The 19,541-nt window shown below is 41.1% G+C and overlaps 1 protein-coding gene across 2 annotated transcripts in view; it reads left to right on the top strand.

Annotated features, from left to right (window-relative positions):
• The window catches only part of LOC311250842 (V-type proton ATPase 116 kDa subunit a 1-like), a 28,181-nt gene extending 12,299 nt beyond the window's left edge, over positions 1-15,882 (top strand). The window contains exons 18-22 of one of the 2 annotated variants that reach the window (XM_084342934.1): positions 1,686-1,793; positions 3,584-3,601; positions 6,204-6,321; positions 6,480-6,651; positions 14,128-15,882. In XM_084342934.1, the coding sequence (XP_084199060.1) occupies positions 1,686-1,793; positions 3,584-3,601; positions 6,204-6,321; positions 6,480-6,651; positions 14,128-14,221 (510 nt within the window). In that variant the 3' untranslated portion in view covers positions 14,222-15,882. Of the gene's footprint in view, positions 1-1,592; positions 1,794-3,583; positions 3,602-6,203; positions 6,322-6,479; positions 6,652-14,127 lie in introns of both variants that reach the window. The other variant, XM_084342933.1, reaches the window with a different exon arrangement.
• Positions 15,883-19,541: the final 3,659 nt, after the last annotated feature.

Raw genomic sequence — 19,541 nt, 5'->3', positions numbered from 1 at the left:
GTTACCAATTTAAAAGAACTGGTTACCATGTTTATGAGAAGAATCCATAAGGTCAATTCACCGCTGTGGTTGTAGATAAAAACTGTAATACATTCTGTCTTTTTATTTCCTTTGTGTCTTTTCTTTAGCTTTTCTTAGGATGGCAAATCCCACAGTTACTGTTTGGGTTTGTTGCAAAATAGGACCAAAATGCAAGACTCAGAGCAGGAGGGCTGTAGAAACAAGAGACAAGCTTTATCAACAAAGATAAATCCAAAAAACCCCCAAAAAGGCAGACAATGAAAAGCACAAACCAGGATAACACGAGGAACACAGGTAGCAAATGCAGGTGAGACATGAGGAGCAAAAGAGGAAAACAGCTGTGAAAACATAGGACGATGGAACCAACACAGACAAACTGTCAACAAGTGAGGGAACACACATGGACTAAATACACAAGGTCTAATTAACTAATGAAACACAGGTGAACAGGCACAAGGTAGGAAAAAGACAAAGACAGGAAGTGTAAATCTAAACAGGACACATGACAGAGAAACATTCAGAATCAACAGGAAACAAGAAAACCAAAACTTCAAACCATGAAAGTTACTGTCCTCTCTGATTGTTGTTATCACAATTAGCCAGTTATTAGCTCGCTGATGTTCCAGATCCAAATTAGCCAGCAGAGCTAACTCTGCTGACAAGCACATAAAAGACTTTTTCATCCCACAGGACATGATGATATGACTTTCCTCTTGCCGTTTAAAGTTTACAGGACTACAAAAGTAAGAATGTCTTTGTTGAGGTTTAACTCAATCAGTGAGATTATTTTTACCTCCAATAAATGGCTGGTTACCTCGATCTAATACTGTTCTGCTGCTTTAGTTTGTTAAAGATATTGTTAAATGAGGAGAGACTTCAGAGAATGACTGTATTGTTTGAGACTTTTTACAGTTTTTGCCTCCTTTTATTTAGAACCTCTATTCCAAAAAAGTTGGGACGCTGTGAAAAACTTCTATAAAACTGAATGCAATCATTTGCAAACAAACTCTGTTTACTGACAAGGATTGGACAAAGTGCTCCTGAGTCCCTGTAGTCATCTCCTTTATACAGTCATGTGTTTGACAGTGGTGAGACTCGCTCCGTCCTTCCTTGTGAACGACGAGGATGTCCCTTTCATACCCAACCGTGAAACCGTCACCTGTTACCAGTGAAGTTTTCCACCACTCTCCCTGTCCTCTGTTGCTCCTCTCCCAACTTGTTTGAAACATCAAATTATATATTTACATAAATCAATGAAGTTGATGAGGTAAAACATTAAAAATTGTTGTCTCGTCCTGTTTTCAATTGAGTATATGTCCAAAAGGTTGAGCAAATTATCACATTCTGATTTATGATCAACACAACGTCCCAACTTTTTTTGGAATCTGGGTTGTATTAAAAGTAAAGTGTGATGTTTCAGTAGTGGATGTATTTCATTCTGCAATGAAAGCCTTCACTTTCTGTACTGGGTGCCCTGTTTTACTTAAAAAACTGAAGTAAATTACGGAGAAAAGCGTTCAACCCAAGGCTTGCTTTAAGCTAGACACAGCTCTTGTGGCTTTTGTATCTAGTCCCAGAAGAGGGAAGAAACCCCTGCAGAGAATCTAGAGCAGTCTTTAGAGCAAACAGGCGTGTCCTCATCATGCACCGGACTCACCCAACAGGGCACGCAAAAGTTTGGAGGGGTGCGAGTGGGCAACGGGCCCACGGAGGACGAGGCTGGCATCATGGACCACGACCAGCTCTCCCAGCACTCAGAGGAAGGAGATGAGGTGAGCACCGAGGATGAGATCCCATCCTCTTCCAGAGCTTTGATTAGGTTTTAGTAGGATCGTCGTGCTTTCACTACTGCACATGGAGTTGGACTTTACTCCAAGTGTTCACTGAGATAATAAGGTTTTTACTTTATGTTGTGAAAACGACCAGAGTAGTTTTATAGTGATCAGTTGTTAGACCCCACACTTAAGAAACCAACCGGACTGCTTGACTTTGACAGTAGCTTTATGCCGGCTGTTTACATTGTTTTTATGCTAAAACATATGAAATACACACAGCACCTTAAATAACCTCTTTTTCAGGTGACTTTCAAGCCTCTTTTTTAGTATGTGACTAAAACGTGGCTATAAAATATGGGTTTGAGACGAGACTAGATATTGACACTAACCATTCATTGAGCGAACTGTAACTAACAAACATGTAGTCTGCTCATTCATATCTGATCTACGAGGGGAATAGTTTAGTTCAGGTCCAGCAGTTTCAACAAATTTGAAATCTTCTGTGTCAGCCCATTCCTCAACACCATTTGTTATACCTTCATATCAGATAGCAGCATTTCTCCTGAGTAGTAATGGGATGTGTGGGGGGTGGGTCGGGGGGGTGAGGCAGTAATGTTGGCACAACAGCGTACACAGAGAGAGGCAGGGCAGGGATGGTCTGGAGCTGATAAGAGATGGATTTTCCATTTCAGAAACATAAACAGCGAGGTGGTTTTCATGAGAACCAGCGAGTGGAATATATGAAAATACTCTCTGTGACTCAGAGCTCTGGTGTCTCCCAGGCATAATAAATCTCTCAGAGTTTATGTTGTGATAACATATTGCATAACTGTAATGTAATAGGACTGCATTTTGTCATCATTATCCAAGCGTACGATATTCCACATCGGAATAACTTATCAGCAAGCTGAATACTGAAAATCAAAATTGCTTAATGTTGGAAGAAGCAAATGTCTGCAAGAGTTAGAGATTTCAACAGTTAGACCTGAATCAGTTCACCACCAAGAATATTTGACTGGGTACATGTGTAACTGTTAATAGTGTGATGCTGCTCTGCAGTTTAGTAGTAGTGGTAGCATTACGCTGTACCACATTAAGAATGACCATGTCCAAGGATGTCTCGCAGCCAAACATCACATCACTACTAGTCAGAGGGAGACAGCGAGGTGATACGCTGCACAGCAGTGTGGTGGAGGGCCGGAGATTCAAAGAGCTAGTTCAGTACCCTGATTAGGTAGATGAGATACTGCTATCTAATGCAAAACTAACCAAAACTATCAAGAATATCAGAAAACTATGGAGAACTTGTTGAATACCACAGAAATATAAAAAAAAGTCAACCTATTCTTTAAGATCCAACCCGACTGAACCCAAGTGGTGCCAAATGTGAGACGCGAGCCTGACCTGAAACCTGAACTTACATATTTATCTACCATCGATAGTGAGCTTGTTAGCCTAATGCTATTCATTGGCTGCACGCTATCTCTCCTCCTGTTCCCACTGAGAAGGGGCATCTCTGTCTGCAACATCTGACACAAATGGATGCAGATGATGTGAACAGTCAGAGAGGTAAAGACAGAAATGTCTGAAGTCACATCTGAAAATAATCGAAACAAAGCTCAACCTGAGCCCAGAGCTTACCCAACAACATGGCCTGGACCCAACCTGAAACGAATCGTGTCTTGTGTGGTTTTGGTCCACAACTCTACAGTCTGCTGAAATAAACTGCAAAACACTGCTAGTAGATGAATTCTACCACTAACCTTTGACCTTTGCTTACTTTCAAGCACGCAGAGGAAGAGCCGGTAAGAGCCTGAGCTTGGTCACTTTTTAGCATGTCTGGATGCTGTCTTGCCTTTTACGTATGTGCCTCTAGTGTCAAGTTGTGTTTTTTCTTTTTTGAACTCTGGTTGATCTGTCTCAACCCCTGTACGACCCCCAGCACCTGTCTCTGACCTCTCTGCAGCTCATGTAGTCAGACACTCATACTCTCTCCATCACACATCCAAAGTCTTGCACATTGTAAATGTAAATTGTGAAGTCACATGACTCTGCTCAGCTGAAGTATTTGGTCACAACATTTCCAATGAGAGGCACTTGCCTCAGTGTATTTTGCCATTACGGCATGATAACCAGTGTTGTTTTCATTAGCCACTTGTGTCGGAGACTCTTTGAATGGGAACAATGAGTGCTGCTTCCATGAACTCTACTTCATGGGTCCAAGGACAAAAGAGAAGCATGGAAAGAGGAAACCAGATCAGCGCAAAGCCAAACCCAACAAGAGCAAGGCAGAGCAATAGACTCCCATGTTTCCCCCTCCCTGCCCGCTTATATACAGGAAAGGCTGGTCATGCTCCAGGAAGGAGAGAATGGAGGAACTCTGTTGGCTTTACAATACACAAACAATCCCCTGTGCTGTGATCCTGCGAGGAAAAAGAAGGAACACGCTCAAACGAGCCAAAACGTCTTTGCTCTTTGTTTTCTGCCCAATCAGAGCTGAAGGCTCAGGCAGGGGTCAAAGGTCAAAGGGGCCACTCATTAAGATGATACCAGAAATTTCCATCCTCAGTCATTTCCACATGCCATACTGACAGTAAAGCTGTTATTACTGGCCACATTTTGAATAGCAGAGCTGGGTGAGGATTATTTCTCAGTGTTTAGTTGAAGGTGAAGTGTTGATATATTATGATGATGAATGTGTAAGCAGTCACATTCTGGAGATTCTATTGTTTTAGTGTCTTTTTTATACTTAAACAACCAAGACCTTCAAACACACACACACACACACACACACACACAATAGTAGGCTAAGTAAAACCAAAACCTAATCAGCACCAAACAGTAGAAATGTTTTCAGAAATCGTGTTTGTGAAAACATTTGTGGCAGGAAATAGATAACACGGTCACAAATGTGATTCATGTTTGATCAGCGCTGCCTCGTCGCTGCAGCCACTCACAAACAACTGAGCCAGACTGTCATCATTCAGTGCTATAAATACTAAAACGCTGGAGGATGAAGGGAATCATCTCAGTTCAGCCACGTGCTGTTCTGACACCCTGCAAACTCGCTTTTTTCAGTAATGTTTTTGAGTTGCTGAAGTGATGTGCTGAAAATCACTGAAGCTTCTTTGATACAAGAGACAGATTTCTGTTTGACTCTAGACAGCATCACAGAACTGGGACTGTGCTGATGAAGGGGATGGGATTATCTGGCACAGTCCACAGTCGGTTCAGATCTCAAACATCAACAACATTTGATTTTAATCACTCTCAGTTGATTTCATTATGTTTTTAATTGCTTATTATTTCAATAGCCCTTCTAGTGTTTGTCTTCGCCTGTGTAAAGCACTTTGAATTGCCTCTGTGTTTGAAATGTGCTGTGTAAAGAAAGATGACTTGCCTTTTTGTATGTCCTGAAACGTTATGGAGGTGCAGTCCTGTGCATGAACAATACAGACATACAGTCCTTCCTTCCAGAAGCATCAGAGACAGAGGCAGTTTCAAAAAGAGGGTTCAGGTGGAAACAGAGCCGCTGCAGTGATGAGCTGAAGGGCAGGAAAGTGTCCTTGAGACGTGAAGGCTATCAGTTCAACCTTGGGACTGACAGGATGAGTGAAAGAGTAGCCTCTTCCCCTCACTGCCACCACTAAGGTGCCCTTGAGCAAGGCTCTGGTGATTACACTGCATGTACTATACCTGTTGAGTACAGTAACCAGGTTACTACAGTGTTTGGACTGTATGCATTTTGTGGTTGCCTGCTTAGCTTGATTTCACTGAGTAACCTGTTCTTTGTTTTGTTTTTCTGTGTGCACGTACCGAGTACCGAGTTATTCCTTCCTGGTTAACGTCCCCCTCCATGAAAACATGTGTTTCTCTTTTTGTTATGACAGTTGAATATTTAAGCTTTGCTGTGTACGATGATGTATGTGCAGAGTTTGACACGAGAAGGCTGTTTTCACATCCATTGATCAAAGTGTACATTTTCTCTGAGCTCATCTGAAAATCAGACTTTAAGCGAAAACACTGAGAATGGACTTCACACTGAAGCAGGAGACATCTTGTGTCCACCAGTTAGACTGTTCTCTTGAGTAAATAAAAATATTTGCATATTCTGAGATTCAGGACTTTAATGTAATTATAGTTTTCTCTGCAAAATCCATGTCAGACACAGACACAGATGTGTTTTGTGTGCCTCAATACACACAGTAAAAAAAAGTGATGTGTTAGCTTTGTCCTCAGAAAATATCGTTTCTAAACAAGACATTGAAGCGATTCCTTCTTTCTCCCAATAAAACTATGAGCTCAATGCTACTGGATATAAAAACTATAATAAAAAAAACAGCAATAGCAGAAATATGTTACTATAACCATGCTGTGTGGGTTAACATCATGTATTTTCCCCAACAGTTTGACTTTGGTGACGTAGCTATCCACCAGGCCATCCACACCATAGAGTACTGTCTGGGATGCATCTCCAACACGGCTTCCTACCTGCGCCTCTGGGCCCTCAGCCTGGCTCATGCACGTGAGTAAAAGCATGGATACATACAAAAACACACACTTGAGCGTGCACAGTTTGATGATAGAAATCTGAATATATACAGCAGCAAAATAAGTTCCATAAGACGTGCTTGACATATTTGGTGTAAACCTTGTTGCTGTCATCACTGTGCGTGTGCGCAGAGCTGTCGGAGGTGCTCTGGACCATGGTGATGCACCTGGGTCTGTCCTCCCGGAGCGGGGGTGGGTTCTTCGGCCTGTCCATCATCTTCGCAGCCTTTGCCACCCTTACTGTCGCCATCCTGCTCATCATGGAGGGGCTGTCAGCCTTCCTGCATGCCCTGCGTCTGCACTGGTTAGACACACACACACACACACACACACACACACACACACACACGTACACATATCGCTTGCAGTTAATACTCTCACATGCCTACACAATGAATCCCACATTGATAGGGAACATAGAGCCAGCGAGCTGTCACTCCTCACCTTATGAACCAGGTATTTCTGCCTAAGCTGCAGTTCTTAACTTTAACAGGCACATGAGGAATGCTAGCAACATGAAAACATTCCTGACCCAAGGTGGTTTACCAAACTGGGAGCCTGCAGGACTCCAGATAACCTCACACCCTCCAGCTCCATCGCCTCCTAGCACCACCTCCACCCTGCTGACCCAGCGTGCACCAGTCTTAACTGTACTGACACACAGGGAAGTCAAACGCTGTGGAGTACAGGATGTTATCCAGTATCTACAAGTCAAGGAGAGATACAGCTATCCATTAAAACATGTGTTAACAGCTATTAGGAGTAATTATAGAATACGCTGCAGCAGCTGTATCATAAATCATATTAATGGATACATTTTAATAGATGGTACTCTGTGGTGCAAGTGTTTGGAGATGAGGCCACAGATGGAGTACTGCAGAGAACTATGTGGAGGAGGAGCTGTGAAAGTGATGGATGAGAAGTATCCCTAACACAGAGTACATATTTATATGCATCCAGTGATTTATAAGCAGGTAGGAACTGATTCATATACACACTGAGTGCCTCTGTCAAATAGTTAAAAAAAAAAAGTAAAAGTATTTACATATAGTGAGGGGGAGATTCATCCATATCACAAAAATATATACTGTATATTTATTTATTTTTCTGCTTATTTCTGATGGTGTGTTGAAAAATGTTTGTTGTGTTTCGGGTGAATTGGCCCTTTGATATCCTCGTCAAAGTTTCTGTGAAAAATGGCCATTAGTTATTTACTTGTCATTTACCAAAGAGTTGAAATATTGTCACGATTGTGCTGCAAATCAAACAGCACTTAAAGGTATAATTCAACATTTTGGGTGACTTTCATTCCCAGAGTGTAAAGCAGTGTTTGGTGCAAAGTGATAAAATAGGATTGAATTAAAGACGTTATATGATTTAGGCCCCATGTTGTTCATACTCCTGCCTGTTGCCTGGTTCCATTCGTCAGAGGGCTCATTGTGGTTAAGTAGAGTTGATCTAGGTGCACCCTGCTGCATGATGATCAGGTGCACCCTGCTGCATTTCTGTTTGACAGACCAGTTCTTCTAAACCTTCTAAGTGAAAGCCATACGTTTATTTTCCTGAATGGTTCTGACATGGTTCCTGCTATTAACACAGAGTCTGACGTCATGTTATGAGAAGGATAAACGAAGAGAGGGAGAGAATATCTCGTGAGTTTTTGTTGGACAGAGGCTTGGTGTTAATACATCACTGCTGTCCTGAGGCTGATTTCTGTCAGTGGGTTTAAATAGAAGCTGTCTGTTCCCCGCCTCTGTGTCAGTCCTGTAAACTAGTGGAAAGCGATCTGATTACCTTTGAAATATGAGCACAGCTGTCTTTTATCCAGCTGTGTTGTTCTTCCAGGAACCCTACAGTGTGTTTGCACACATATCTGAAGATATTAAAAAGCTAAAAGCAGAAATGTCTCTGAAGACTGATTTCTAATAGCTTTGTGGCACAGGCCCCAGATATACACTGTTTGTTAGCCGAAATATAGCTGCTAACATTTCAAATAGGAAATAACTTAAAATCCAACACAGAACCAAAGAAATCTGATTAAATATCTAAATTCATGTATATAAATATCATGACACAATTGTTCATCAACAGTGATTTAAGGAGGTTGGTGCTTTTGCTTAATTGATTACATTTCATAATCTGACACAGTTATCAACTAATATAATGATGGTAACAATTCAGAGGTAATAATTAATTTATAATTAAAACTAAAAGTTTACAGCTAGAGCTCGGCTCTGCCTTGATACCCTGCATCCTTCTTTTCATCAGTTCATCCCGTTCTTTCTCTCTGCTTAAGTCATGTTTGCCATCTTACTTTCCTGTTTCCTGTCAAGTCTCCTAGCTCGTATTCTCTCTTTGTTAAAGGCTTTTTGTGGCGACAGTGTGTCAACCACCTGAATTCAACTGCCTGGCATTCAGGCATCAATGACTACTTAATGTTGTATGTATCTGGTGTGTATCTGTGTGCGTGCTATGTGTAAAGCTGCCTGGGTGCATGGTAACAGTGAAAACATGGTGTCGAGTGTGATTTGGGAATTTTCCCATTAAGGAAGCAGAGTGGATTTGATAAGCACTGAGAGAGCAATCAGACAAGAGCGCTGAGTGAAGAGACCGTTGCATTTTCTAAATGGTTTGGGGGAGGAAACTAATAATTTGAAAAAAATGGCTCTGTTGCCCATGGCTGGCTGTATTTTCCAGGTTGGAGATAATGTTGTACGAAGCTTTGCATAGGAAGCAGTAAGAACAGAAGAATAAGTAAGACAGCTCAAACAATACGCCTTTGTCAACATATCAGCAGCTGCAGAATCTTTATTTATGACTGATCGGTCAGAGGTCAAAGGTGAAGGTCGTTCACAAAACATGTTTTTGGCTATTACTCAAGAATTGACACACTGATTATGGCGTAATTTAACACAAATGTGATAAATAAATACGTGATAAAATGATGACGTGACAGTTTTTATCCAAAAAGTAAAGGTTCAACTTCACTGTGACGTCATGATGTTCTGCAAAAACACTTTTCTGGCCATTATTCAACACTATAACTCAGAAACGGAAGGAGAGACTGTATTTCTGACGCTAATATTGGGTGCCCACTGTGACACTGTGGTGACTGTAGAGATCTGTGCTGCTGGGTTGGAGATGTGTTTGAAGCATCCATGTTTTAGAATTTGTAGCTTTTTTTCAGCAAAATCCATATTTTAAGAATCAATCAATCAGACTTTTTTGTCTCGCACTTTTCAGAAAGCAAAAATAATAACAAAACAAAACAACATTGTCATTGCACCATGTGATGTAGCTCTGTGTCAGTCAAAAATAGTCTCTAAGTGAAGACGGCATGTTCCTCACTGGAATCATGTCAGTATAGTGATAACTTCAAAAACTACACTGATGAGTGAAACTGTTAGCTGAAGATGTGTCTGCTGAGGTGGAGCCACGCTGTCTAAACAGGATTGAGCTTCAGCCATTACCAAGTGTTTCTATCAAGGTCTTTCCTTACATGAGGTTCCAGTGGCTCCCAGAAGGAGGCTGTGGTTATACTGGGCAGCTCTCAGGCTGCAGAGTGTGTAACTGTGAATGTGAGGCACTTTGTTAATAACGCAGCAGCGTGTCGGCTCAACAGGTCTCTGCTAAGGTTAAAAAGAGTAGTGGAGTATTTTTCACAGAGGTGGGTTAATAGAAATGGTCATGTTCAAAGTAGCCGTCAGCCTGGAGCCTGAGCTCTGCTGTCCACTCTTCACACACACATGCTGATGAGTTATCTGCACACACACACACACACACACACCAGAGTGTAGTGTGAGTTGGGTATGAGCAGCGTGGAGGGGCAGATGAGAGGATCTCTCATTTCTTTCCTCTTTTTAAGTGTTGCCCTCTCACAACTCTGGCAGGCCAAATATTTGCCACGGCTGGGAGACATTCCTGGGCACTCCCCTCGCTCGCTCCGGCCAGGAACCAGCAGGAACTGAAAATCCACTCTTAGTGTTTTCCTCTTAAATGAAGACATCAGAGGATGTCAGGATTCGAGAATTACAGTATCCTAACCTTCAGATGTAAGTTGACTTAGTATGCTGAAGAAATTTCTGAAAATGTGGTACTCTACAGCGAAAGTCTCAAAGAAAGAAATGTTTAATAATGTAGACGATTACTTAAACTTCTTCGTCTTACAACCTGTAACCTGCTCCTGTAGGATAGCTGTTTAAAAACATGATATCTACCCTTTTAAAAAGTTGATACACTCTTATAGACAACGATTGCTGGTATCAAAAAGAAAGTCAGTGCACATTATTAATATACTTAATTGCAGTGGTTCCTAAAGGAGGGGGCACCCTCTAGGGAGCATGGACAAGACTGTGACAGGACTTCAAGCTAAATGCAAAGCAGACGATAAATAACGTGACAACTACCAACACAGAGACAAAAGGCATAACTCGCCCTTGGCTTCATCAGTACAATGGTGGATAATGAAGACAGACCACAGTGTGTTGTGTGTCTCAAAATATGAGCCTCTGAAAGTATGAAGTTAAGATGCTACTGGAGGCTTCACATCCTCGAGAGAAGCCAGTTGATTGAGTTGTTGTCCAGAGTCGCTTTACTAAAGCAACATCTGCCTACAGACGCTCAAATCACAAAGTAATAATAATAATAATAATAATAAGAAGAAGAAGAAGAAGAAGAAGAAGTTTATAAGACATAAGACAAGCCAGACATTAAAAATGAGCTTTTAGAAGGGATTTAAAGAAGGATACTGAGCTGCTGGTGCAGAGTGTTTTAGTTTCCACTATACTACCACAGCAACAGCTATCGCTCTGCCAGCTCTTTTACTCCAGACAGAAGTTGGTGGGACGGATTGACAGACGAGCATTTGCTGTTCTTAACAAAGGACAAAAAGTTAACTTAAACATGTTAGATCCATTCACCATTGATATCTGCTTTACCACAGTAGTAGATGGCCCTGTTTGAATGAAAAATAAATAAATAATTACACCTACCAACACCTCAGAATGTATCTGTGTGTGTTGGTGGGGAGCTTGAAAGTATTGTTATCTTTAATAAGGGGGCCTACAGAACATGTTTGGGAACCACTGTCTTAAAACTCCCTTTACATTTTAAGATATTAATCCGTAATTTAAAAATCTAAAAATGAAATCTGGCAGAAATGAACAGGAACTGTATTCTTAAAAATGTTTCTAGTGTTTTGCATGTGTTTCTGTTTCTCGTGTAGTCTGAAGTAACAAACATCCCATAATAGACATATCTATTGACACAGTTCATTTTCAGTGTGCCATAAACAAACTTTTCCTGAATGAGCCAGCATCACATCAGAGTCTCGCTTCATTGGTAGAATACAACAGGAGGCGTCGGTGCCGGACCGGTCCGGCTCTCAGCAGCCATATTTGGTCACACAGCAATCTGAGCTTGTGCAGACCACAACACTGCACATGCACTGCCTCTCTCCATTCATCGCTACATACTGCTCTCTGTATCTGTGTCTGTTAATGTCTGCGACATGATGTTCTGTGCAGGCAACAGAGTCAAGAGTTCAAGGACTTCTCTTCTTCTTACTCACTCACTGCTACAATAAGCATCTGGTGTGTTCACTGTGGACATGGAGCTTGTTAAAGTGTGTTTCCTGCATGTCACCTGATGACACGCTCTGCTCTGCAGCTACAAACTCTATCTGAGGTTTTATTAAACGTTCAGGAAGTAGATGAACCCGTCTTGTGGTTTTCTAAACATATTTCGCTATCGGTTTCTAATCAGTAGCATTTATAAACGGTTTACAACTTAATAACATTACAGTTTAACTTTATTAATAGAAATTAATAACAACTACATTTGTAAACTCCCACTGATTTGTATTTATTCCGTCTATGTGATAATAAGGAAGTTAAACATCTCAGTAATCCACAAGTAAGTACTACAGTTATAACACATTCAAGGGTTTTAAAAATCAAATCCCCAGTTATAAACATTAAGTCATTAATTAAGGGTTTAATCCATCAAGTCTGCACTTAACAGTCGGCAATTACACCATTAGTTACAACTTACAAACCCAGAGAGTGCGTCTGCACAGTATAGTATGAGTCTCTCACATTCTCACATCCCTACATCAGCTCATATCCAGCAGGCTCAGAGCCTCAGTACTCAGACAATACATGGAAACAGTACTCACTGTTGGCTGGAGTGAACCAGTACTCTGCAGAACATCCTGTACCAGTGCAAGTTTCCACAGTAGACACAATTGTTTGAGGTAGAATTAGACCCGGGGCCCGTGTCACCTGACGAGGCTGATAGTGTTAGTTTATAACAGTTTTCAGTCAGCCTCTCACCGTCATGAGCTGCTGATGACATCATTATTTCTATAATCTTTGCTTGTAACCATTTTCAACCATGTCAGTGGGCTGAGCAGAGTCCCACTGTTGTGTGGGAGGATTTTACTTTGACTAACTGTGGTGTCAGCCAGTGAACTGGACCATCATTGGTCCTTTTCAGTCTGAGTAGAATAACATTAGTATCACTAAAGGTGCAACACTGCATTTCAGTCTTTAGGTTGTACATGTCAACTCATATGACAGCTAGTCTCTGGTATACTTTAAGGATGTGGTGTGTTCCTGTCTGGTTTAAACTGGAGGTGCCTGCTCACCTCTCCCGCTACCAGCTGATTTTCAGGGCCAACATTCAGCATGTTTCTGATTATCTGTATCAGCATTTTCGTTTTGTCCAACTGCTGATAAAATCAATTATTTTAAAGTACTTAAGCTCAGATGCAGCGATGTCCTGCTTTCTCATTGGTTACACATCACAAGTAACAGCCTATCATTAATGAATAATCTGAACCTGCAAAGTAACTAGTAACTAAAATGATCAAATAAATGTATTTGAGTTGAAGTATTTATTATTACAAAAAGGAAATACTTGAGTAAAGTACCCAAAAAATGGACTTAAGTACAGCTCTTGAGTAAATTCTAGATTACAGTTACAGTACATTCCATCACTGGTACTGTACTTTTTACTGTACTGTAGATTTAAAGTACTGTGTATTGGTTCCATATGTTGGTTATCTGTCTCCCAAATTACTATAAATCAGTGTCATATTGGCTTTGAAAAAATCATACTGGTGGATTGTTAGTCGACACACCGTACTGGCTGGTGCTGGACTTGAACCTACCACCCTTCCCAGGCAAGTCCCCACAGACTGAGCTCCTGCTGCCCCAGAATAAAGAAACAGTGCCATTATTAGTGTATCTTTCTAACACTTTCATTTATGACAACCTGAGAGAATACACACACCTGGCATTAAAGTTTACTGTGATCTATTATACTGTGTCCCAGATCTCAGCAAGTCAATTAAAAACCAAGTTTTAATAAACTGGAATAATCATTTAATGTGCTGTCCATGCTGCATGGACTGACTTCTGCTATGGTTATTATCCAGAGATAATATTGGGGTTATGAAGTGTAGTTTTAGCCACTGAATGATATAATATGGAGCTGTAAGGCAATGATGTAACATTTGGCTTTATCTGTAATATGACTACAAACCATTGACTGTAAAAATAGTGGACAGAGCCACTGTCACGTCACCCATAGATTTAACTTTTAGCTTCAGCCAGACTGAAGCTAAAAGTGGGTGGTACCGGCGAGTATTATTCAACATAAAACACTTTTAACACTTGGGCATTTTCACTGTGTGCAGTGTGCATCTGATACATTTAACCCGTCTTATTAAAGTCCACTTCTCACCACCAGTTTCTCTCTGCTTGTCCTCTTTTCTCAGGGTGGAGTTCCAGAACAAGTTCTACTGCGGGCAGGGCTTCAAGTTTGTCCCCTTCTCATTTGAGAGCATCCTGGAGGGACGATTTGACGAGTGATCCGGTCTCAGCCCCGCCAGGAGAACCAGCACAGTCCCCAGCCTTCCCTCCTCTCTGTGTATGTGTTTGTGTGTGTGCATGAGACCAAGTGCAGCCCTCGTACACCCTCTAGTGCTCATTTGTGACATTGTTATTGTGTATGAGCAATAATGTAGTACTAAAAAAGGTTTTTCCAGTCTACATGTGCCATGCTGTACCCATCAGTCTACTCAGTATTCAGCACGTTCAGCCTGCTGTAACAAAGTCTCCTCCACCAACTTTAACTGGTAACAAATCCAGTACTGAATACATTTGGCAGGTGTGCAGATGTTATTATGAAGTATTACTCTCTCAGTGTATTCAGTCCCACTCTGCCGGTGCAGCAGTGGTGGCAGCCTGTGTCCACTGAAGGACAGCCGAACTTATTTACATGTACAGCTTGGAACAGTGAGGCAGTGGAAAAACCTTTGTAGAGTCATCCTGCTCGTAAAAACCACCGTAAAACCAGCTTTCCTCTTACACCTGTGTAATCAGAGAAGCTACACACAACCACTGCAGATCACTCCCAGTGATTACTCCGACTGCTCCTCTGTTGTTCATCCACAAGCATCGACAAATCATCAGAACATCAATTGTTCTGTGGTACATTTGTATACAGTAAGAAACATTCCCCGAGGTCCACACAGTATTAAAGGCCCAGCCATGTAAACTGCTGAGATCTCCGAGTTTAGTGACATCACTTATCAGGGTCTGAAAGACAAACAGATGAAACATTTTAGGACGAAAATAAATTAAGAACTGTTAAATTCTTATACTCTACAGACGACTTCCTGCTTTAACTGTGACCTATCCTACTGAGATATCAGATATAAGCAGTTAACAAATGGAAGGCCTCAGCTGGAAGATCCTTCAGTGTGCTGTCAGTAGCTAGGAGCAGTCTATGGTTGTAGTGTAGTTGTAGTGTTTGTTTCCCATGAAATGATATAACGTGGAGCTGTGAGGACACGAGTCAACATTTGACATTAATATCACTACAAATCAGTGAAGTCATGATTCTTCCCAGTGTGATCAGTGCACCTAGATATGACATCCGTCATTTTCATTAAATAATGATACGTTTCACTAAGAACTCAGTAGAAAGCTGGAGCTGTGATGTCTCCTCTCCTGTACTCATTCAGTGTGAACTGTTGTTGTAAACCATTCGAGGAGCTGAACTCAACCGTTCAATCTTAAAATATCTAAAAGTTAATTGTGCTGAATCGTCTCCAGTTGCTTCAGAAATGTGGGAAATATCACTGATGAAAGAGTTGTGACAACTTTGTTTGCAAAATGCACATGACATATCTTTTGTTTCATTTAAAAATGAGACACACATTAGCGTGTCGCCATCTTCCTTCTGTTCAAACCATGGTGCAGTTTAGATTCACAGTAACAGTCTAGTTAGTCAGTGACAGTCTGTTTGATTTTCATTATCTTAATGATTTTTGTTGTTGTTCTTGCATCAGAAAACATATTTGTTGTGTTTACATGAGATCTTTCAGGTAACTGTCATTTTCAGTCTTTATGCTCAAAAGCTACGAAAAAAAACATTTCTGAACACATGGAAGTGATGTTGGTCAGTGAGTGGTGATATGGACGGTAATGTGTTTGTGATCAATAATAAACAGAGACCAGGGGATTCATCTTGTCTTCTGTTTCTGTCTCACTCTCTCTGGTCCTCTGGGGCCCTGAAGGCATCAGGTTCACTGTGTGGTCATTAGTTTGTATTTAACTGATTAATTGCAAACTTGTGGGCAAACATGAGCTTTATTGGCAACACCATAGTCCTATTATTGAGTTAATAGCTTTGTTAGCAATTGAGCAAGCTGCTTTTACCCTCACAAGAAAGTTGCAGTAATGGACATACAGATTAAGCAGTATGGTGTCAAGTTGTAATGAGTAATCAATATAATTTCTGTAGGTCTTTATACAGTATATATTTATATAAAATAGGAAACGATATATGGTATTCATAGAGTACCAAATTAAAAATATACACATACATGTGCAATATATCCAGAAAATTAGATTAAGAAAAATGTTTGTATATTCCAGTATACGATTGACACTATTTTATTAACAGTTACATTAAAAATAAGAAGGTGCGAACTACACGTCTCCATGTAGCTTCATCAGATTCACTCTGCGCTTAACTGCACATTATTATTATTATTAAAGTGTTTCTTTAAATAATCCAGTGCTGATCAGCAGAGTCCAACAAGGTCGCATTCCCAATACAAAATCAGCAATAATAGGCAATAGCCACGATAATTCTAATGTACAAAACTATATAGTTACATTACCATTTTGTATAAGATAGATTCACAACTAGATACAGAATATATACAGTTACATATACAGTATACACAGGATATCATAAATATATAACAATAAAAAGTATATATATTCTCATAAAATGCATATCAAACTGATGGAATCAATATAAATAGGAGAATGTAATGCATTTCACTACATTACAAGTCAGAACATAAACAAAGAAGAAAACAACAACATATGGACTCACTCACTACATGAATGTGATCATTCACCCATCACTGCCTCCTCAACAAACACCAGCTGCTGCAGCTACAAGGCTGCTTCTCCTAAATTACAATGTTGATGTCCAAACCAAGTGTGATATTCTCTGCCATAAAGATTACATGTCTGGGTTTTCATTGTTCTGGGTTACCTCTTGTAGCACGAGGGGGACTTTAATTAAATCAAATCAAGCCCAAATTCACAAATCACAGTTTGCCTCAGAGGGCTTTACAATCTGTACAGAGACGACACCCTCTGTCCTTCGACCCTCGATTCGAGTGAGGAAAAACTTGCCCCAAAAAAGGCCCTTTTAACAGGGAAAAAATGCGGAAGAAACCTCAGGGAGAGCCACAGAGGAGGGATCCCTCTCCCAGGACGGACAGACGTGCAATAGATGTCGCATGTACAGAGCAGATCAACGAGATCACAATGTATTCAATTATAAGCGATGGTTGACAGGAGTGAAAGTACACAAAGATGTATTACAGCAATAATGATGAAATGCACATGGAAATGTGATTACTAGTGATAACAGTAGTAATGATCAATGGCAAGGATGGTATGTAGCAATGCAGTACGATAATAGTAGTGGAACGTATGTAACAGAGATGTGACTAATATTAGCGACAGTAGTGGTGGGTGTCAGGCAGGGTCATGGCAGTAGGTGCATCCACGATCAGGCAGGGCCATAGCAGTAGGCGCATCCACGATCAGGCAGGGCCATAGCAGTGGGCGCATCCACGATCAGGCAGGGCCATAGCAGTGGGCGCATCCACGATCCACGACCCGGGCGCGGCCAGGATCCAAGGGAGCCTGTAGGACTAGAAAGCACAAGGACTCCGGGGAAGAAGCAAGTCAGTGACATGCAGAGATGGGGCATGTATACAGGCATAATGTATACAGATGGAGAGGAGAGGAGAGGGGAGGAGAGAGAAGCTCAGTGTGTCATTGTCCCCCGGACTAGGCCTATAGCAGCATAACTAAGAGCTCGTCCAGGACAGGCCTGGGCCTGTCCTGGACCAGCCCTAACTATAAGCTCTATCGAAGAGGAAGGTCTTAAGTCTACTCTTAAAGGTAGAGAGGGTGTCCGCCTCCCGGACCAAAACAGGAAGATGGTTCCACAGAAGAGGAGCTTGATAACTGAAGGCTCTGGCTCCCATTCTACTTTTGGAGACTTTAGGAACTACAAGTAATCCTGCGTTCTGGGAGCGTAATGCTCTAGTTGGGTGATAGGGTAATATGAGCTCCTGGAGATATGATGGTGCCTGACCATTAACAGCTTTGTAAGTGAGGAGAAGGATTTTAAACTCTATTCTTGATTTTACAGGGAGCCAGTGCAGAGAGGCCAGTACAGGAGTAATATGATCTCTTTTCTTAGTTCCTGTCAGTACACGTGCTGCAGCATTCTGGACCAGCTGGAGACTCTTTAGAGACTTGTTAGGGCAGCCTGATAATAGAGAATTACAATAGTCCAGTCTGGAAGTAACAAATGCATGGACTAGCTTTTCTGCGTCTTTTTGAGACAGGATGGGCCTGATTTTTGCAATGTTACGTAGATGAAAAAATGCAGACCTTGAAATTTGTTTTATGTGGGAGTTGAAGGACATATCTTGATCAAAGATAACTCCCAGATTCCTGACGGTGGTGCTGGAGGCCAAGTTAATGCCATCCAAACTCGCTATATCATTAGATAATGCATCTCTAAGGTGTTTAGGACCAAGTACTATAACTTCGGTTTTATCTGAGTTTAACAGCAGAAAATTGCAGGTCATCCAGGTCTTAATGTCCTTGAGACATGCATGGAGTTTAGTAAGCTGATTAGTTTCATTTGGCTTTATTGATAGGTATAACTGTGTATCATCTGCATAACAATGAAAGTTTATGGAGTGTTTCCGAATTATATTTCCTAGAGGGAGCATATATAAGGTGAATAGTATGGGTCCAAGCACGGAGCCTTGAGGAACACCATGACTAACCTTGGTATACAGGGATGACTCATCATTAACATGTACAAACTGAAATCGATCCGATAAATAGGACTTAAACCAGTTTAATGCGGGTCCTTTAATGCCAATTAAGTGTTCCAGTCTCTGTAGTAGAATGTGATGATCAATGGTATCAAATGCAGCACTAAGATCTAGTAAGACCAGGACAGAGACAAGTCCTTTGTCAGAAGCGATTAGGAGGTCATTTGTAACTTTCACCAGTGCCGTCTCTGTGCTATGATGTGCTCTAAAACCTGATTGAAAATCCTCATATAAACTATTTTTATGAAGAAAGTCACATAGCTGGTTGGCGACTGCTTTCTCAAGGATCTTGGAGAGGAAAGGGAGGTTGGATATAGGTCTATAGTTGGCTAAAGTTTCTGGATCAAGATTAGGCTTTTTAAGGAGCGGTCTAATTACAGCTAGTTTAAAGGATTGTGGTACGTATCCTGTTAATAGAGACAGGTTGATCATTTCTAGTAAAGATGTGCTAATTAAAGGTAAAGTTTCTTTCAGCAACCTAGTTGGGATGGGGTCTAGGAGACAAGTTGTTGGTCTAGATGAAGAAACCATCGAAGTTAGTTGGTGGAGGTCGATGGGAGAGAAGCAGTCTAAATATAAGTCAGAATTTAGAACTGTTTCTGAGGTTCCTGTGTTTAAAGATACAATAGTGCCAGTTGAGGGCAAGCGATGATGGATTTTGTCTCTAATAGTTAAAATTTTATCATTGAAGAAGCTCATGAAGTCATTACTACTGAGCGTTGTAGGAATACATGGTT

This window comes from Pagrus pagrus (assembly GCF_965226575.1).
Source record: "Pagrus pagrus genome assembly, chromosome: 21".
In the NCBI taxonomy this organism is placed as follows: domain Eukaryota; kingdom Metazoa; phylum Chordata; class Actinopteri; order Spariformes; family Sparidae; genus Pagrus; species Pagrus pagrus.
This window is presented reverse-complemented; position numbering and strand designations above follow the sequence as displayed.